General features: G+C 44.3%; 1 protein-coding gene across 8 annotated transcripts in view; it reads left to right on the top strand.

The window, feature by feature from the left end:
• tenm4 (teneurin transmembrane protein 4) overlaps positions 1 to 20,289 on the top strand; it is a 159,044-nt gene that overhangs the window by 125,426 nt on the left and 13,329 nt on the right. For all 8 annotated transcript variants that reach the window (XM_035154796.2, XM_047339608.1, XM_047339609.1 and 5 more), the window contains 5 exons: positions 48 to 280; positions 976 to 1,130; positions 6,402 to 7,279; positions 11,708 to 11,880; positions 15,585 to 15,820. In XM_035154796.2, coding sequence (XP_035010687.1) covers positions 48 to 280; positions 976 to 1,130; positions 6,402 to 7,279; positions 11,708 to 11,880; positions 15,585 to 15,820 — 1,675 coding nt within the window. The remainder of the gene's footprint in view (positions 1 to 47; positions 281 to 975; positions 1,131 to 6,401; positions 7,280 to 11,707; positions 11,881 to 15,584; positions 15,821 to 20,289) is intronic.

Genomic DNA, 20,289 nt, shown 5'->3' with positions numbered 1-20,289 from the left:
CCCCTCCAGCTTTATTGACCTCCTCCTCCTCTCCCTCCTTCCTCCAGCAACAGCCCCGCTCACAAGTACTATCTGGCCACCAGTCCGGTGAACGGCGCCGTGTACCTCTCGGACACCAGCAGCAGGAAGGTGTTCAAGGTCAAGTCCCTGAACGTTGTGAAAGACGTGGCCAAGAACCTGGAGCTGGTGGCCGGCACCGGGGACCAGTGTCTCCCGTACGACGACACCCGCTGCGGGGACGGAGGCAAGGCCGTCGAGGCCACGCTCACGAACCCCAGAGGTAATGAATGGATGTTATTATAACCAATGTGGTGTGTCGGGGCCGGTTCATCATGTAGACTCTTCAGATTCTCTTCTCTCGGTTATTATAATTTTTTTTTTTTAAAGCCTGCCTCTCCATGTGTTTTCCTGGTGTCTTTTTTATTCTCGTTGCTTCCATATTTGGATGATGCATTAGTCATTAGATCACATGCTCTCTCTTTGTCCTCCGCTGGGATGGAAGTCGTGATTCATATGTACTGAAATAACACTCCGGTCCCTCGGAGATGGGCAACATGTATAGTCCAGGTTTGAGATGAAAAGAGAACATTTGGCTCTAAAGGCTGAACATGTTCATCTGTGTTTAAATACACGTTGTAATGGAAGAATACAGCTGAAGTCACTGTTCTCCGCTTCCTTGTTGTTTGAGGCCGAGAGCGAAAGAGAAAGGAACTGCATCGATGGAATTTTCCCTGTAATTGAATCAATGCCTACAGTACTATTCATCTATTTTGATGTTTCAATTGTTCCCCGCTATTGATTGAACGAATCAATCGTAGCATTAGTTTCATTGCCGTGATTACTCTTTAATTTCTACCCTTAACAAATAGCCCCAAATTGCAATTAGCGGTGCTCAGTCCTCACATTAGCTCCCAGATAAACAAAATAACCGATGAGTGTTTTACTCCTCTGTCTGCCGTGTGACTTTATCTGCAGGAATTACGGTGGATAAATACGGTGTAATCTTCTTTGTGGACGGGACCATGATTCGCCGGATTGATCAGAACGGCATCATCTCCACTCTGCTGGGCTTCAATGACCTGACCTCTGCCCGACCCCTCAGCTGCGACGCTGTGATGGACATCTCTCAGGTACCTCTCTGACCCGCGCGGCCAGCGTGTGCTTTCCTGTCTCTCAGCCAACACCACTCTCCTTGACTGACCCTGGTCTCCGGGGCACCGAGAGCTTTTGTTTGTGTAGATGGAAACTCTCTGCCTGGATCCAGTAGCCCTCGGTTTAGTTTTTTGTTTTGTTTATCGGCTACATGATGCCAGTTTTTCAGATTCACAGCACTTGCAGAGGATACCGAGGAAGAAAGTAAGAGCTTACAGGCATTTAGCCGTCTGTTGGGATTCTGCCTGCAGTTTTACCGTTTCCTTTGTTCACCTGAACCGTGTCGGTGAAGTCTGAAAACTGTGGTATGTCAGGAATGATGACGAGGGATAAATGAAATAGTTCTCAGGTCATTTTATATTTTGAAAAGGGAAATTTCTTTTTTAACAAGGCTAACAAGAAAAACATGCAAAAATACAATACCACAGTAGATGAACTATAAAGTAAATACTATAAACACAATGCAAAACTAGAAGTAGAATACATAGTACATTTAAATTCACTCTGATCTGATATCAGTCCCTTAAATATTATTTTTTTCTTTTCATTTTACTCTTCGTCAACAGAAATATGTTAAATATAGTGAAAAACAAATCCTGGATCCTGATCTGCACCAAAATTGATTGGTTTCTTCCTCTTTTTATCTTCTTTATAACAAACAACAAACAAAGAATGAAATCATAACCTCCTCGGCGGCGGTAAAAAAATGAAGAGTGATTATAAAAAATCCCAAATAAGAACAAAATAAAGTTCTTATCTGTGAGTAGAGGCAGGCCGTGTGTGGTTTATAGCTTTAGAATAAATTACATTTTTGATGTTGCTGTATTTTTTTTTTTAAAGCAAAACCTGCATCTCTGACCAGAAAGGAGAGGATGTTAAATTCATTGCATTACGGACGGTCTGGATTCACCACGATGGATTTAATTGGCCCACGAGATAATGAATTCAGGAAAGCGGGCCCCGAACACAGCTGTGCAGGCTTTGGCGCATTATAAAAATTTAAATCATCTTACGGTTAACACACAAATACGTATAAATAATTGAAAATGAGCAGTTAATTGGCCTCGGTCCAGACTGGGGAGGAAATCACAGGAATTGAACGTAGCAGCCTCGGAGCGTAAAGACGAGCGCCGAAGTCCCAGGAGCTCCCACGCCTGCGTCAAGTGGCCGCACCTCCACAAACACAAAGGGCCATTGACCTATAGCTGTAGGGGGATGACAAGGGTGACCTTTGACCCCACGTGTTCTCAATTCACTCATGCACGCAAAAGCATATACAGACACACACACATATGGGCATATGTACCATACTGCTACACCAGACAGAGCACACCCCCCCGAGGCAAGGACGCTGCACTGAGGTCACATCGGTCTCCGCTCAGTGACAAGACAGAGCTTTCACTGTTTTTTATTCGTGCAGCTGTTGAGGGTTGTTTTGCCATATTTAAAAACTACACTGTGTGTTTTTGATGTGTTGTCTTCAGTATCTGTAATTGTTTTCGTTTCACTCCCATGAACGGAGCATTTCTTGGTTTTAATGATGGGATCTGATTGACTCTTTGCTCTGCTCCGCGTGTTCCTGCACCAGTTTGTTTCTTGCCCTATCGTGTGTGTTATTGAGTACAACGATCATAAAAAAAATGTCCTGAGGGGCCGTGAGCACGTCTTTTGGAGGCTTTTTGTTTGAAATGAAGTATTCAGCGGAGGGAGCGAAGCCTCCAGTTGCCCATTTCCAGCCCGAGGGAACTCCATCCCCATCATGACCCCTGCTCGCTGCTCTCTTACCCCCTCCCCTCCCTTCCCCACCCCACTGCACACACACACACAAGCGCCTATAGATGCTCGCCATCCCAGTGCCAAAGCCGAGAGGACACAGGGAGACTGCAGCTCCGCAACGATGACAAATCGCACAAGCACTAGCAGAGACACTCAGACGGTAAAAAGCATCCATTAAAAATTCATCCAGGGCACACGCTGTAGCTTCCTACTTCAAACACTCCCCAACCCCTCACTTAGGCCCCGAGTTTCTCCAGAGAGGACTCATCATGGTGGTCATTACTTCTGTACTTCACCTGTTTAAGGCACGAAAAAATATATATAATAATGTCAGATTTCCCTGTCGCCCCTGATGAGGTCATTGTTATCTCGCCATCTGTGCAGGAAGCGAACTGCAGCCAAACTCACTCAGGATTCCAGGTCCGTCGCTTTAACCTTCCGTCCGTCTAACGTCCTATTATCACTTCAAGAGGACAAGAGTTTGACCTTGTTCAGGAATCTTTCCGGTTGTTTACACCGAGGCCCTTAGGTTCCTCCGTGTTTCAGAAATCGGCTTGGAAAGTCTTGGAAATCTTCTCCGCACCGCCCCCCCGCTGCTGAGTTCAATCTCAAATAGACTGAAAAACCGTGTGTCTTAAAACAAGTTCTCTTGAACATATTTCAAGGGTGTTAGCGGCTTCAGAAAGCTTTATCACGCGTCTGACTGTGACATTCAATTAAAATATGAGAGGGGCTTCAAATAATGACATATTACTTTTCTTCAGACAGGCATCGTGCTGGTGTGAGCAAAGAGAGGAGAGATCGCTAATGGAAAATGTCATTAAAGTTCTAATGCCGGTGCAAATACATTTAAAAATAGTCCCCGGGTGTTGTGTTGTTTGATTCCGTGGCCGGCTCTCGCAGCTGATGAGCACATTGTGGGTTCCTCGGCTAGTGGCAGACATTACTGACAGCTGCCCCACTGTATGAAAGGGGAGGGTGTGATCGGGTTACAGCATATGGGACAGCAGCTCGGGAAATATCCCCCTCATCAGTCAGAGTGGCGTGAAAACCTCCTTACAGGCAGCTCCCCCGAGCCACTCCACACTCCGCCTCATGAAATATTTAACCGCCACTGTTGACAAGATATAGGTTTTAAGAAATTGAAAGTCTCTCCATCATTTCCCCCGAGCAAATGCATTTTTCTGCTCGTCGAAGGGACGACATGTGTCCTCAGCCCGTCTCCTGTTTGTTGTGTGTTGCTAACGACGTGTGGTATTATTATTTAAAACCTCCTCTGTTTTGTGTGAGGTTTTATGAGACTGGAGCTGCGTGAGAGGCTCAAGTCTGTTTTTCAATCAAGGGTGGACCACTTGTAGAGAGGAGCAGAGATTTAAATAATCATCTCCATATCCAGAATCAGTTTGAAATGATTTTCAATGCGTTAATGTCTAGAAAATTAGGAATCTTTGCCGATTGCAGGTAAATAAAAGGCAATAAATGGCTATCAGCAACTGTTTGCTCAATGTGATATTGTGATTGTGGTGCAGAGAAGCAATGTTAAACGAAATGTTATTAGTCAACCTTGACTTTATTCCTCATTTATCAGCAGAAACTATTTCCCTGAAGCACTTTAACTGTTGTGCAGTTTTCTTTATATTTATCGGGATCCTTCTTGAGCTCACAGCCAGAAGAGCAGGGCAAGTTGACTTCTGACTTTTTCACAGTCAATAAAAACAAACAAACAAAAGAGGAATGAGAACCTATCTGCTATGGTTAGAAGTGTCCATTGTCAAAGGGCACATACAAGTCATATCTAAGTTCTTATATCTAATCTTATAGTGTACAGGAATTTTCAGCTGCATCAGAAATCATCAATTTCTCTCTCATCAGTTCTAAAATATAGCAATGTCTAGTTCGAAGAAATATTATAATAAACTCAATAAAATAAAGCAAGAAAAAACAAACCTCTTGCTGAAAGACACGTTTAACTCATCATATTCACGATTTGTCTGTGGTTTGTTTTGGTTTTGACAGTTTCCACATCGTTTGAAAATACATCTGACAAAAGAGAATAAACCTGAAGCAAAGTACAAAACTTAATTCCAGTTTGAAATGTTAGTGGTAATGATGGGACAAAGACACAATAAGAAACAGGTGAAAAAGAAAAAAGATACTTTGTACAATTCAGAATGTCTTTAATCATAACATGTACTTTTCCCCCAAATAAGTATAATTTATAGCTCTCTCAAAAAAATACGTGTGTTGTTCCTCTCTCTTATCACAAATCTATTAAGTTATTTAATTCACATTTTCCATGCATTTTTAACCACAGACAGTCAGTAGGCAGCTGGCCACTTTTTACTGGCTCCCACAATCACACAACGCACTTACTTTGCTCTATTTCGTAAAGCTGTCTCACTTGACTAATCTAAAAGGTTCTTTTTATTCCAAAAAGCATAATTAAGGAGTATGATACGGTGGCGGAGGCGGCAATTTATTTCATATTAAAGCGCACATGACCTGATGCTCAGGAGATTTCCTCATTTTTAGTGATAAAGGTCGATGCAATTTGCCTTTCCAGGTCATTATGACAAATTAGTCAACCGCAGTAGCAAGCCACATGAATTCATTCACCTTCCCATTTCCCAGCGGTGGCACAAAGTATTAAAAACACTGCTAACGCTGCTCTTGTGTCTAAAATCTGAACCTGTTTTTGTATTTTGGTCCAGATTTTAATCAGCCTCCATTGTTGCTGCCCCAAGGCTTCTATTGAAATATAGCACTTCATATTATGCTCCTAAGAGATCCCCGTTGCATCGTAAGTGAGAGGGAGACCGGTAAATTGGATGAATCTAATCATTCCAATTTGTTAAAAGCCTGATACATTGTTAGCAGAACAATAAGTCATAATTTAGGATGCCAGAGGCAGGCTAGACTTTCATTTGGTAAAGTGTGCTCCAGTTTCCTTTCAAGGACTCATGCAATCTCTCGTCATTACAAAATTAATAACCCAAAGCGAGGGAAAACAGTGACTTTGTGGAGGTGAACGATGCGGACGCCCGGTCCTAAGGTGTCCACACTTCTCATGATCAATTGAAAGTGCTGCTTTTTCCTTTCAGTTAATCTGATCCTCTGAATGATCTCCCCTCGCCTGCCCTTCCTCACCACCACCGTTATCGTATTTGATCTTAAATTTCATGTTTTTTGTGGTTCAACCCTTTTAAGAGTAAAGCAACTTTTTTTCTCCCGTCTTATCAGATAATAAATCATTTCAAAAAATGTATCTGCTTCCAGTTTACACTTTGAGATCGCCCATCTCTTTTTGCAGCAGCAGCAGCCGATCTTTTTTTCTAAGCACTTTTCAGTGATTCTTCCCTTGAGGGACTGTTTCCCTCTGATAAAATGAAAAGTGTGTGGATCGATGGGGGCTTGGGTCTGTTCCTGTGACCTGAAGCTGATGTTTTTGGTGTGTGTGTTTGTTTTCCTCTCAGGTGCGTCTCGAGTGGCCCACAGACCTGGCCGTGAGTCCCATGGACAACTCCCTGTACGTCCTGGACAACAACGTGGTTCTCCAGATCTCAGCGAACCATCAAGTCCGTATTGTAGCAGGCCGCCCGATGCACTGCCAGGTCCCCGGGATTGATCATTTCCTAATGAGCAAAGTGGCCATCCACGCCACCCTGGAGTCCGCCAATGCCCTCGCTGTGTCCCACAATGGCATTTTGTACATCGCCGAGTCCGATGAGAAGAAAATAAACCGAGTCCGACAGGTGTCCACGAACGGAGAGATCTCGCTGGTTGCAGGGGCACCGAGTGGCTGTGACTGCAAGACTGACGCCAACTGCGATTGTTACTCTGGAGACGAAGGCTACGCCAAGGACGCCAAGCTGAACGCGCCCTCCTCGCTGGCGGTTTGTCCAGATGGAGAGCTTTACATCGCAGATCTGGGCAACATTCGTATCCGCTATGTGCGCCGAAACAAGCCCTATCTGAATCCCCTCAGCATGTACGAGGTGTCCTCTCCCATTGATGACGAGCTCTATCTGTTCGACTCGAACGGCAGCCACATTTTCACACAGAGCTTGACGACGGGAGACCACCTCTACAATTTGACCTACACGGGAGGAGGGGATCTGAGCAGCATCACCGATAAGAACAAGAACACGGTGATCATCCGACGAGACACGACAGGAATGCCCCTGTGGCTGATGGTCCCTGACGGGCAGACATTCTGGTTCACCATCGGCACCAACACTGCCCTTAAAACTGTCGCCGCTCAGGGTCAAGAACTCGCTGTGATGACCTACCACGGCAGCTCGGGACTTCTTGCAACCAAGACGAACGACAACGGATGGACAACCTTCTTCGAGTGAGTGATTTTTTAAGAAACGTTTTGCAAAACACCTTTATAATCCACATAATCTGGAGTCTGGATCCCGGTTGAGCTGATTATAGATTAGCGCTTTGCCACCGAGAGCAACTAAATAGATCTGTTAAATCTCCTAAATCCAAAATACAATTTGTACAAAGTCATTTATAGAATATCTCTGCAGTAGTTGTCGTGGCAGTAAATGCTATGATGCTTTAGTGAGTAAATGTTCAGAGTTGAAGAGTTCAGAGTTGTTTGGCACGCGAGGTGCCTTCTTATGCCTGGATGTCTACGCCAATCAGAATACAGGACCTGTTCTGGTATGGGTGTAATCCTATTTGCCGTTTACAGGATTACCGCATGATATGTTGCTTATTTGCACCCTTGCTTGCAGTGACAGCATCCAGGCCGCGGCTTGTTTGGAGTTGTTGGGCACAGGAACATAATAGATTGGACAGAGGAAGTAATTGATTGAGGCAAACCCGCACATTGTGAGGGAACAGTCGGACGCTCCCACGCGCCGCAGCCAGTAAGCCCAGGATTTCATGTTCCTCGTGACTTCCACTGAGCAATCTGTCCCTTAGCTTAATATGCCGTGCCGAGGGATACTGTGCTAACCGGTTGTCACTCCAAAAAAGTGTGATTAAGCAGATCGGCTGGTCAGACATCTGTTACACCTCGCCGGAGGAATAGAACACTCTCTGACACATAATCAGGTGCTCTGTTTAGTCTGAGTAGACATTTATCACCTGTGTTTGATTTGGTTGTCACCCGAGACGGTTGAACTGGAAGAAAGAAAAAAAAAACGACGCAGCGGAAACGGCACAAACGCAGCCGTGCATAGGCATTTCTCAAGGTAGAGTGAATTGCCTGAGGCTTAAACAAATCCAGTGGGTGGTTGGAATTCTGAATTATGTCTCTGTAAATGGCGTCTGTTGTTATCAGCTTTGAGCTCAGTCTTACCCATTATGTAAATAAAACAGTGAGTTGCTATAGCGTTAAGGCAAAGGGCTTTTTGTGAAGATGCAACGCAAACAACGATCGAAAAAATATCTCACCTTGACTTTAAGGAAATAGAAAAAACAAGTGCGGCGTTTTCAAGATGTTTGAAAGACGCATGTTTTATTCAAACACAGAGTTAACATGAAAGAAAGAAGAGGGGGTACTGGGATATGTACACGTTTCATTCCAGAGTTGCATCATTGTTTGGCTCTGGCTCAGGGGGGACGGCAGGTCATATTCTAATCACAGGGTTGGTGGTTCAATCTGCAGTTCCTGCTCTTCGCATGCTCAAGGGCACTCAATGTCCTTGAGTGGAGCAGGACACTAGACCTCCGATTGCTCCTGATAGGCCGTGCATAATAGCCCCCTGCCATCTGTGTGTGTGTGTGTGTGTGTGTGTGTGTGTGTGTGTGTGTGTGTGTGTGTGTGTGTGTGTGTGTGTGTGTGTGTGTGTGTGTGTGTGTGAGAGAATGGGTGAACAAGATACAAAATGCAAAGGGCTTTGTTTTAAAGGTGTCAACTTAGTGTTAAGGCCTCTGGTAGATGCTTTATACTGTATTTACTGTGTAAGTAAGGGTTAGAAAGAATAATGGTTAATTTAGGTTGTGGAGCCGTTGATTTCCTTTTTAAACTTGCATTTCAAAAGAGAGAACTAGACCTAAACCAAGGTTATGTTTTCATCGTGGAAGGATTCGGTATCTGTCAAGAGAGATTGAGCGATTAACAACATTTTTGTTGATATCTCAGAGAATAATTAGTCATTAGAAATTTGGTGCAGATTCAAATGAAAATTTAAAATTAAAAATTTGGATTTAGTCACTTTAAATGTGGTTTAACAGCCTATTGGGCCTTGGTGCAGGTATTTGCTCTCCTGAGTGACATTCATATTATTATTTTTACTGTCACTATTAGTAGTAGTAGTCGTAGTACTACTAGTAGTTGTTGTATTGTTATTATGTTGTTATATTTATATAAATTTACTGTTTTTCTCTTGCAAACTGGGAAACGATTCCATACTTTTCTACAACCGAAGCAGATAATCCCTGTTTTAATTTCCACCTCATAGAGTGGTTGTTGTTTTTCTTCCAGAATGATTCGATTGGGAATCACCTGAGGGTCAAAACAATAAGTTGCTATCATCCAGATTGATATCTGCCTTTATCTCTGCTCAACAAAGTGCACGGCTGAATATTTGATGCAATCTAAATTTATTAATTAGTTCCCTGTTCTTGTCCTGCAGCCAGTAGATCAGGATTCATTTGTATGTCTGCAGAAGTAAAAACGTAGAGGATTGACTGGAGAACAAAGGACATCTGGTTCACCGTCTTACTTTCAGTCTCATCTGCTCTGACGTCTACAGTAAACGCAGATGCTCCGCTGACCTCCTAATGTTTCTGTTGTAATGATAAGTGCTCACACTTAGGGGCTACTGTAAATCTATTAAATCATCTGAAGTATGCCTAATTGTTCTCTTAGTCTCCAATTAACAGGCCAGTGACGCTTCTGTTTAGCAGCAAATGTGAATAAGCTGCTAGGTTTCGAGAAAATGTTCTTCGGCTGATTAAATACATCAGGAACAGCAGCACCTCAATCACGTGAAACATCTTGTCTGTATGTTTTCGTCTTTACGGTCATTAGCCACACGTGTTCCGAAATGTACAGGCAGCAACTGGAAGTGAAAGCATGAGAGCGACTCTGTGTGAAGCAGAGTTTAGGTATGCTACAGGGGACGCTGATGTGAAGTGTCCGGCCTATTGTTGGGCGCCAGCGTGAAAGGTCACGGAGTTAGCATGTGACACAGGGGTGATGCAATCTGAATGGACTTGTGTGGCCATCCGTGGGGAAAGCAGTCCTCTCCCTTCTGCTGAGAACGCTGCCCCCGCATGCCCCTCATGTCCAGAGAAAGTAAGCTAATAGGCAGCTGAGCCGAGGCACGGCCATTACGGCTCAGCGGCGGAGCCCGAGGAATGGCTCTAGCTCAAGGCCCTAATTGAGACGGAGAGAGTTTGGGTCAGTGATCAAGCTGGGGTGTGCAGCATCGCTCAAGACTGAGATTTCTGTCTTGAGGCCTCAGTCTCTCGTGCGGAGGTGACGGCAAAACAGGGATACACCCTTTTGTCTGCAATGAATGGAGCAGTTAAAAGTAGCGGGCCAGATAGCGTGCGGCTCGTCTTGCATTCGCTGCGAAAACTTTGATTGTTACAGCGGGAGAACGAGTCGCCGATAAAATACAGGCGGTATCAAAAGAAATCAAATGCTTTAGATATAAATGACTCTGCTATTTAGTGTTTCCTGAAGTGGAAGGCTGGGGTTGAAATGCATCTATGAATCCCAGTCCCTGCAGTTGAAATCAGATAACGTTTATCTCTGGGAGATGATTCCTCCCTCACTCTTCCTCTCCATATTGGATATTCGAGATGGCAGCGCTGAGGAAATATCCGTAAACCAGCACCCACCATCTCATTTATTAGAGGCTTTATTATGGCAGGCGGCAGCGTCGCAGAGGGCTTTCCAATCTGTATTCAGCGCGCAGATAAAAGTCTTCATTCTAAGTAATGCACCGTTCACTCACTCCTATTCTGGAACACTGGCAATCTGAGAGATTTCAAATTGTTCCATGCTGATGTGCTCTGTGAGTGAAATGAAACAATCTGGCCACTCGTGTTCCTGTTTGTGATGAACCGACTGATCTCTGGAAGGAGTCGCACCTCGCCGCTCCCGTTTCACAGACTGCATCACGAGATTAGGGCCACATCGCTAATCTTTTAAACTAATAAGCAGATTTTCCAAATGTGACGAGGTGTGTGCTTTTTTCTTTTTTTCCTTGTCAGTAAGTGCGTCCATCCTTTTTAAAGGTTACCCCCCAAGCTGAGCATCATTGATATTCATGTCTCGTGCACGCCCTGTTGGAAGAGCTAGAAAAGTTCAACTCATTCGCGACGTTGCACATTTTGCACGAGGTTGTGCTGATTGTGCTCCGGTGATTAAAACCAATAGTTTTGGAGTTTTATTACCTCCGGCTGCCAACGTCGATGGATTTGTTGTCGTGTTTACTGCCGGCGTTTGACGCATTTTCACAATTTGTGACAACCAAGAGGGAAATCTCAGGCTCGGCAAAAAAACACTCCTCCTACCGTAATTACTGCTTGATCAGTTCATCCTACAGAACAACTCATAATCACAGTAAATCAGAGGTGACAGAGCAACTCATTAGTCACATTTATGCACCTTCATGAATTTTATGCAAACCTGACCAGCATTTATGATGATGATGATGGCGTCTTTATGTTTTAACAAATCTCACCCACGCCGGGTAAATCTTTAGTCCGGGCAAAGCGCTTTAGATGATTCTGCTTCTGTTTTTTCGCACAGCTTCAGATGACACCCCCGTTTCGTCTTGGCTCACATCGGTGTATTTCTTTGCAGGTATGACACTTACGGGCGTCTGACTAACATCACTTACCCGACGGGCCGAGTGAGCAGCTACCGCACGGCCGCCGACAGCTCGGTCCGCATCCAGGCAGAGGGCTCCAACAAGGAGGACATCACCGTCACCACCAACCTGTCAGCCTCTGGCACCTTCTACACACTCATGCAGGGTAAGTGTCTGTAGGTGGAGCTGGTGATGTTTAAGGTGTTCTATCAATGTCAGTGACGGAAACTTTTTTACGTATAAAGTTATTCTCGCTTACTGTAAATATCATAAACTTCCAGCGCTGCATTTATCACACTTTTATATTTAAGTACTCTGGACATATATTCTGAAAGCGACACCTATTCTAAAAGATTTAAGCGTTTTTCAGACATGCACTGAACTCACAATAATTATGAAATATAATCAAAAACGGGCATAATCTCCTGAAATTACCTTGGGGGGGGCTTTATGTGAGTAGACAAATGTCAGAGGCTCTGAACAATCTGGAGTTTCCCTTGCCAGCTCCCCAATACAACTCCAGATGAAATCCAAACAAGGCAATGTGAGAATACTGCAGGAGATTATCCTGAAGTTATTGATGAAGTTTCTAACACGCGATGGAAAAATACAAAAGGTTTACTAACTTGGTGGCAATACGAGCCAAGGCCAGGGTCAGTGGTTCTCCACCCCTTCGCCAGAACACTCCGGACATTATCCTGTTGGGATCTAACCCCAGAATCCCCTGCTGCGCTCTTCATACGTGAAAGGCAAAATTCAGAAAAGGCCTGGACCACACTGTGCAGACATTTTCCAGAGTTCTTGTCTAAAAACGTCTTTAGTGTCAGGGATTGTCCACGGTCACCATTGTTGCAGGGTTTAATGTGCTTCTCTGATCCTGTAAGGTGTGTTGTCGGGGCCGATAGCTCTTCGTACGACGTCCCGAGACAAGTAGTGTTAGATAAGGGACGAGAGAATGAGCGATTCAGAGACTGTCACTTTGGGATGGAGCCTCCTAGAGTCAGGGATTCCTGAATGGGAGACGAGCATCCTCTGCCAAAGTCTGGTGTGGTGGATAGTTTAAACTGGACCTGGTAAATTGTTCTTTGTCTCTGGACATTTTCATATAAAACATTTCAGTACACAAACATATTTCAATTGTTTTACCATTTTGTGGTGGAGGCGGACCTCGGATCCAGATCCCTGAGTAAATAAGACTTAAACCTCCTGCATGGTTAAAACCAGGAGTCAGATTAGAAACCAGAAAGGCACTCAGAGAATCCATATCTCCACCAAGACCCGACAGTCCCCCTATGAAATCACATTTAAATTCACCAGATCCAGATTTTTATTTGGACCTGCACCAAATTACACACACTCATCAATACCAGTTTCCTTAACAAGCCAGGATTTTCTTTATCAAGATCCATTATTCTGCAGTTCCCTGGTTACGTGTCCCACAGTTTGTGCGTAATCCTGCTAAACGACAGACAAACACACACTGATGGAAACACAACCTCTTTGGCGGAGGTAATTATTTTTGTGTGTTTCGAGTGAACAGACTTCAAATGAAGATGTAATGACTCATTGCTTATCAGTCACAGAGCTTTCCCACAGTTGAATTTATTGCTGCTCTGTTTTTTATTAAAAAAAAAAATAATAATGTTGTGCAACCTCCATTTACCAAAATGGAAATTGAATTGATTTTCTGTCATAAAACCCAGCGCTGGTTGTCCATAGCAGATCCTCCAGGTTGAGGACATTTAGCGAGAGATGCAGACAGAGGACGGACGGATATTGTGGTTTAACCCGCCTGGTTTGTTTTGATCATTTTGTCTCACTGATGTTCTGTTTTGATGAGCTGGTGTTATCTTTGAATTTTCCTGGACCTGCTCCACCCGCACCTTACACCTGCTAATGTTTGATTTGGGTTTGAACGCGTGTCCTCCACCCTCTCGCCCCCCCGACTCGCTGCAACAGAAGATGAAACTCTCCAGTTTCTCACTGTTGCACAAAGGGAGCGGTCACCTCGGCGTTGTGACCTTGTCTTAGACATCTGCTGGCGAGAGGAGCGGCGCCAGGAATCTCTGCTGTTAATTAATTCACTGTTGTCGGTCTTTGTACGCCTGCAACTGTGGCGATCACATAGCACACGAATGAACGGCCTTAAAGATTTCCTTCCTGGTCATCTGTTAATGGGATTGTCCTCCTCCTCCGCGTGAGCCTCAACGCACCGCAAGGTTAATTGTGTCGTTACGTGAAGCTGATAACCATAAAATTAAAAAGATTGCAGATTAAATTTTTTTTTTTTTTAAACTCCAATCAGGTGAAGACTCATCACGAGATAATAAAATATGTCGTATATAAAAGCCAAACATGACTTTTTAAAATTTGAATTCACTGCTGAATATAATATGGAGATGAAACCAAAGTAAAAATCATCAATCAGCCTGAGAGTCAAGTGTGGAGTAATGTCATCGTATTGCACTTGAGTAGCTGTTAGTTATAATAACTACAAGTGAACTGTAACTGTATTATTAAATTTTTATTATCTAACTAGGCTCCGCGGGGTCTTAAAAAAAAATCTTAAATTTAATAATAAGAAATGAATATGTCATAATTATGTTAACGTTCTGTCCGCCGTTATTTTGACAGCGTGAATATTGTGTAATGTCCTGATTTGTATTTGATAAATGAAAATACTGAGCCTGAGCATGAGGGTCAGGTGTTCTATCATTTGTTTTCCTGTAAGCAGACCACAGCCCCATTTTACATGTGAGCGCAGGTCAGATCCTTCCCCTGCTGCTCTGTGCGCACATGCATTAGCGTGAACATCCCAGTTCAGCAGTATTTTCCAGCTTCATCTGGTCCCACAGGCCTCCTTTCGGGCCGGGTGTGTCCCAGAGGCCTTTCGGTCAACCGTCCGAGGTGTCGGCATGATGGAGCGAGGTGAGGGCCAGTGCAAGGTCAGGCCCTGCCTCCTCCTCCTCCTCCTCCTCCTCCTCCTCCTCCTCCTCCTCCTCCGCCCGTTTCTCTTGTCTCGGCAACACAACGTGTCCCGTGGCGCTCGCTGCGTAAGAACAAAGCGCGAAACTCCGACCGATCACGTGATGTCTATTGTTGTTCTCTGTGATTAATAAAGAAATCGTCGCAGCCACTTTGCCCTGACGTGTCAACACGAGAAAATTAAAGTGCAATGTTTTGATTTTCTTTTTTTTCCTTTCTGTTAAATGAAGTCAACTAATTAATTTAATGTTTGACAAGCCATTAATTTCCCTTTGTTCTTAATGAGAATAATATTCATCCTGGTCCCTGTCAGTGGACCGATAGGAGGCAAGGAGGAGACATCTCTGATGAATGTACATGAGATGCTCAGTGGAAACATTAGTCACTGGTCTGGAGCTGGAACACAGGCTGTCGTCACCTGGGGACAGTAACAGACAGGCTCAGATTTATCCCCTGAGAGAGTGTGTGTGTGTGTGTGCGTGTGCGTGCATGTGTGTGTGTGTGTGTGTGTGTGTGCGCGTGCGTGTGTGTGTTCTTGCACTTGCGTTCCGCCCTCCTTTTCTCTGTGGCCACAGGCAAGCTTGAATCTTTGATAGTTTTCATTCTTCCATATCCTCGAGGCTGCCGCAACAGCTGTAAAACTTTACTGGCGCTGGGAAACCTCTCACTATTGATCTTTGTTGTCACAGACCCAATATTATTGCAGGGGTTCAGTTAAATACTGCTGTTAATGGGTTTCTTTTTCGCTGAGCAGCCATTTTGGGTCATTATGTTTGTGTCTGACCGGGATGAATATTAGATTTAGTCCTCTTACTTCAGCTGCAAAGAGGCTGTGATTGCGAATTCCTAATTATAATCATTTCCCCCCCCACGCTCCCTCTGCAGATCAAGTACGCAACAGCTATTTCATTGGTCTGGATGGCTCGCTGCGGCTAGTGCTGGCCAATGGCATGGAGGTCTCCCTGCACACCGAGCCCCACCTGCTGGCTGGCACCGTCAACCCCACAGTCAGCAAGAGGAACGTGACCCTGGCCATCGACAATGGCCTCAACCTGGTGGAGTGGAGGCAGAGGAAGGAGCAGGCCCGCGGCCAGGTCACTGTTTATGGACGCAGATTAAGGGTAAGCGTGCCAGCTTGCGAAAAGTGACTGGTGCTCGCACACACTTGAAAAGGATCACAAGGTGACTGTTTAAAAATGGATGAGGGTGAGGAAAATTTCTATCTGGCTCAAAATGGAATTGAATTCCAGCCTCTTCCTGGATGTGACCGCGCTCACTGCAATTTATCCTTGAATGAAAAAACCTCTGCATTCTTCAGCATGAGTCTGAGTTTGTGGGGCCGGACACATTCACAACCTCTTCACTGGAGGTGAGTTTGTCAGGAGGCAACTTTCAGACTCACTGGGATGTGCGTCGCCAAATGAATCCTAATATGATTAAAGCAGCTTTTATCTTAAGGTTTTTAACAAGTGACTCAGCATTTTGCATTGTACTGTGTCAAAATGCAAGATCGTTTGAGGAAAGAAAACTGAATCTGGCTCAACCTCTCATCTAGCAATGCACTGCAGGGGACTATCACTTACATGCACACATTCCTTGGGTAATTTTAGCATGAATAGTGTAATCCTATTGTTTGTAGCTTATATTTTCACTGTAATAAGCTTGCAAGAATTAAAATATCGTATATATCATCTCTATAAACTGCTGTGTAGTGTTTTGGGATTCATCGGTCTCTCAGGTGTTTTACAAAACCCAACTTCCTGAATCATATCAAAGCTTTTCACAACACAAATTGCATTTTTTTTTTAACTCAGACTTCTTTTCTTTCCTCTGAAAGTGTCCAATGACTCAAGCTTGGCCGATAAAAATCTGCCAATATGAGGCTTTCGCAGACAAATTGGTATCTGTGTTTATGTTTTTGTCGATATGAAAATCTTTATTTTACAGAATAAACAATGCAAAAGGGGGTTTGATAACGACAACTTAGGAATCATTGCCGATTCTTTTTCAAATACATATAAATTGGCTGACGTATCAATTTTTCTATGCATCCATCCTGTAAATCAACAGGTCCCTTCTCATGACAGGTCGAACAGCCCGATGTTTAATCGTACAACATCTGGTTATCGACATTAACACGTGGAGAAGCAGCCAAAGATCCTGGCTGATTGTCCTGTTATGTTTTTCTTAGGGTTTCCCAGGCAAATAACAACTTGGTTTAAGTTGTCTTCCACATTCTCTGGGAGGTGACACCGCTAATGGGGAGGTGCCACTTTGTCTGTCGTTGGCTGTTCATTTAATGGCCCTGTTGTCCCTTTGGAAGTGAAAGCTTCTAATGTATGTTACAGACAATGGCCCCGGGGGCGAGATAGGAAATGGGAGCAGCCTAATGGCGAGAGCAGAGGGGATGAGCAGAGCTGGAATCATTGAGCGACCTTGAGTGGCATGTCAAGTGATATTATGTGGGTGGCTGGGTGAGTGTGTGGCAGGCAGTGTGAGAGCGGGGGGGGGGGGGGGGTCTCGTGTGCAGAGCAGAGTGATGCATGAGAAAAAGGAGAAAGACTTCACAGATCCTCGTTCTGCTCGGAAAGACCAAAGCATTTAGGTTGTTGCTGTTTGTTTATCAGACTGTAAACTTTGTTACATTGCGGAACAGCACGTGCGTGTGCTCGCCGTGTTCTGCTCCTCGTGTCCTCGGGGTAAGTGGGTTACAGTGGGTTCCCCCTTGGCCCGCCCCACCCTGCCTCACCACAATGATCATGATTAACGCCGCCGAGGCACAATAATGGTTTATCTCCTCGGAAGAAAAGCCCTCCTCTTACAGTGGTGTGCACATTAGGAGAGCAAGAATCCTCAATCCCTTTTAAAGCGACAAAAGGCTAAGATTTGCTCTCTGCTACACAAGGGCTCCCCCCTACAGATTCACTGGAGGTGCAGCCTGAGCCGGGTCTGAAGAAACCGGCCACCTCAGACGCCAAAGAACCAAGTCGCCTGACAGGGGTTTTGGGATCTGACAGAGATTCTGTGCACATTTACTACACAAGCTAATGAATCAAATCACATCGGATTGTTTGGCTAACTTGCTAAACCTCTATCGAAATGGGTTTACCTGGTTCTGATGAGAAACTTGTTCCTATCATCAAGCAAGGAGAACAGGGACAAGTCACAGCAAACAAGCAGAAGTTATTTATTTATTCATTTGGCGTCTTTTATCTCCTTCTTCGTTTCCTCCGACCAACCTCTTCTTCAGTTATTTTCGGCTGCTCTGCCGTGATGTACGTACTGAGAGTGTCAAGCTACTGATCTCTTATAGCTAGTTACTAACTCTGGCCCTGGTTGTTGTGTGACGTTTACCGTAAAGCAGGTCGTAGTGCTCCAGGGGGCGCTGTGTGCAATAACCGACATGCCCTTGTTGCTATTATTAAGTTTGTGAACCATCTAAATGATGTCGAAGCTGTTATTTTAAGTTATAAAAACATAAAGATACGTGGCTGATATCTCTGTCTCATCACAGCGTCTTATAATGTCTTTTTGTTCAAAAGGGAAACAAGTTGGCAACAAATGAAATGATAGAATTAGTTTTCTTTGATTGTTGGAATAAACAAAACTGATGTTGTTGAAGAGCGAGTAATTGTTGAAATTATCATAAAACTGTTGAAAGACGCTCTCTCACTGTTAGAGCGACAGATTGAGGTTGTCACTCGACACGACCGTCACTCGTATTGATTGAGAGATGAGACGTCGTCTGTAATGTTTTATGTTGAGGAGACTTAATGTAATATTCTGGGTCTAATGTTCTGTAATAGTCTTTTTTCTACACGTCTCCTTTTCTTTTAGAAGCTCCTTTTTAGAGGCGATGTCCAATTTAAAATGATTCCTCTTGAGTGGGTTTCCATTCTCGAGGGATCGTGGGAACTCTGATATGAGAGAGAGGGTTTTTTTTTTTTTTTCACCCTGTTGAGTCTCTGGCGAACCCGATCCTGGCATTCGGAACTTTCTCTCTCTTACACCTTATTTTATTTTGTGAGCAAACCTCAAACACAATCTTGTCGGACAGGTGGCGGCCCTGTGCTGCCTGCGACTGCCGAAGTCACTTATCTCTAAGAATATAAGTAGTTTAGGAAATGTCCTAACAAGTGGAGCAATTTCTTTTTCTGTCAGTGAAATCTGTATGTGAAGGTAAAATAGAGGATAACAAATGTGGACCACCTTTCTATTCCCTGACCCCCCCACCCCCCCCACCCCCAGTCTCAGGGATCGGATTGTTTGTGCCACTCGCACACAATCGTCTTCCTCATGAATCTGTTGCTTTTAGTGCAACGTAATCCTCTCAATTAGGTATCAGTGACCTTAATTGCCTCTGGGGTAATTGTCCCTTCACAGATGAGAGACCTAAGCATCCTTTCCCCCCCCCCCGACGTGAAATTGAAAAAGTGCGGCTTCTCAGCGAGCCCGCCGCGGCCTGCTCCGCGGCCTGCTCCGCGGCATGTGTCTGGGCGGCAGCCAGAAGCAGCTTTCTGAGCCGCCTCAAGATGGTTTCAAGCCTTGCCAAGTATTTCAGCTCGCCAAATGGTAGCACACCTAAAGAGGAACTATTAGGGGGGGGGGGAGAAAAAAGACAAGAGCACAGAATCAGAGGAGCAGTTTAAAGAGACGTCTTCGGCTGTATTTTCAAAAAACTACCACATGAAGTTAGTGACTGTTTGAGGATTCGCTCTGAACTACAACCCAAAGTCACTTCATTTATCTTTCCTCACTAGCTTCTGCTCACAGAGGCTGTTGGGAAACATGAGACGTTTTCAGACAAGAACTCAATTGGATCTCGACATTTTGCCTTTTACATATTTGAAGGTCCCAGATCCTGAGTTGTAAAGTCATTTTTCCAACTTCAGTCTTTTGATTCAATTTGAAGTTGGAATATGAATAATAAACTAACACTGTAAGCTACTAGTTTGAGCTGTTTGTAAAATTTCCGAGTTTGTTGACTTGAAAACAATTTTTTCCGATTATTCCACCTAACGCTCAGATAGATGCATTCACAACAACACAGGAATATGTCCGGAGCAAGTGACTCGGACATCAGCGTTCCCACATTCAGCCCCTTTTCAGAAGAACGTCCGGAGCTCAGTGTCTGAAATCCTCGACGTTGGTTGATCTTGTTGACTGCAGCCCAGGAGCTGCCTCCTGACTAGAGGAGGACAGTGGATTCGTCTCTGTGACCCAGACATGGCCGTTACACTGCTGAGAGCCCTGCTCGGCTCTGATCCAAGGGTCAAAAGAGCCAAACAATGCAAAGTGTCATTTAAACAATCTTCTGAGTCACACGGCAGGAGAATTGATTTTCTTTTTTTTCTCCCAATTTACAGAAATGGCTAAATAAAATGAGAGTCATCTGCGCCGGGTAATTCCTTTCAGTGCGCAGTGAAAGTGAATTTAATGATCAATGTGACTCTAATGTTTTGTGCATGAATAGACAAACTCCCCCTAATACCGCTGGATTTTTAAACAAACAAAGAAATATGGTAATTCTTATAATTTCATCACTTCAGTGGCTCCTGCAGTCCTGAGATACAGCTCCTCTGCTGTAATT

The sequence above is a fragment of the Hippoglossus stenolepis genome, chromosome 4 (assembly GCF_022539355.2).
Source record: "Hippoglossus stenolepis isolate QCI-W04-F060 chromosome 4, HSTE1.2, whole genome shotgun sequence".
Lineage (NCBI taxonomy): Eukaryota > Metazoa > Chordata > Actinopteri > Pleuronectiformes > Pleuronectidae > Hippoglossus > Hippoglossus stenolepis.
Note: the sequence above shows the minus strand (reverse complement) of the source record. Positions and strands in the feature narration are given on the sequence as shown.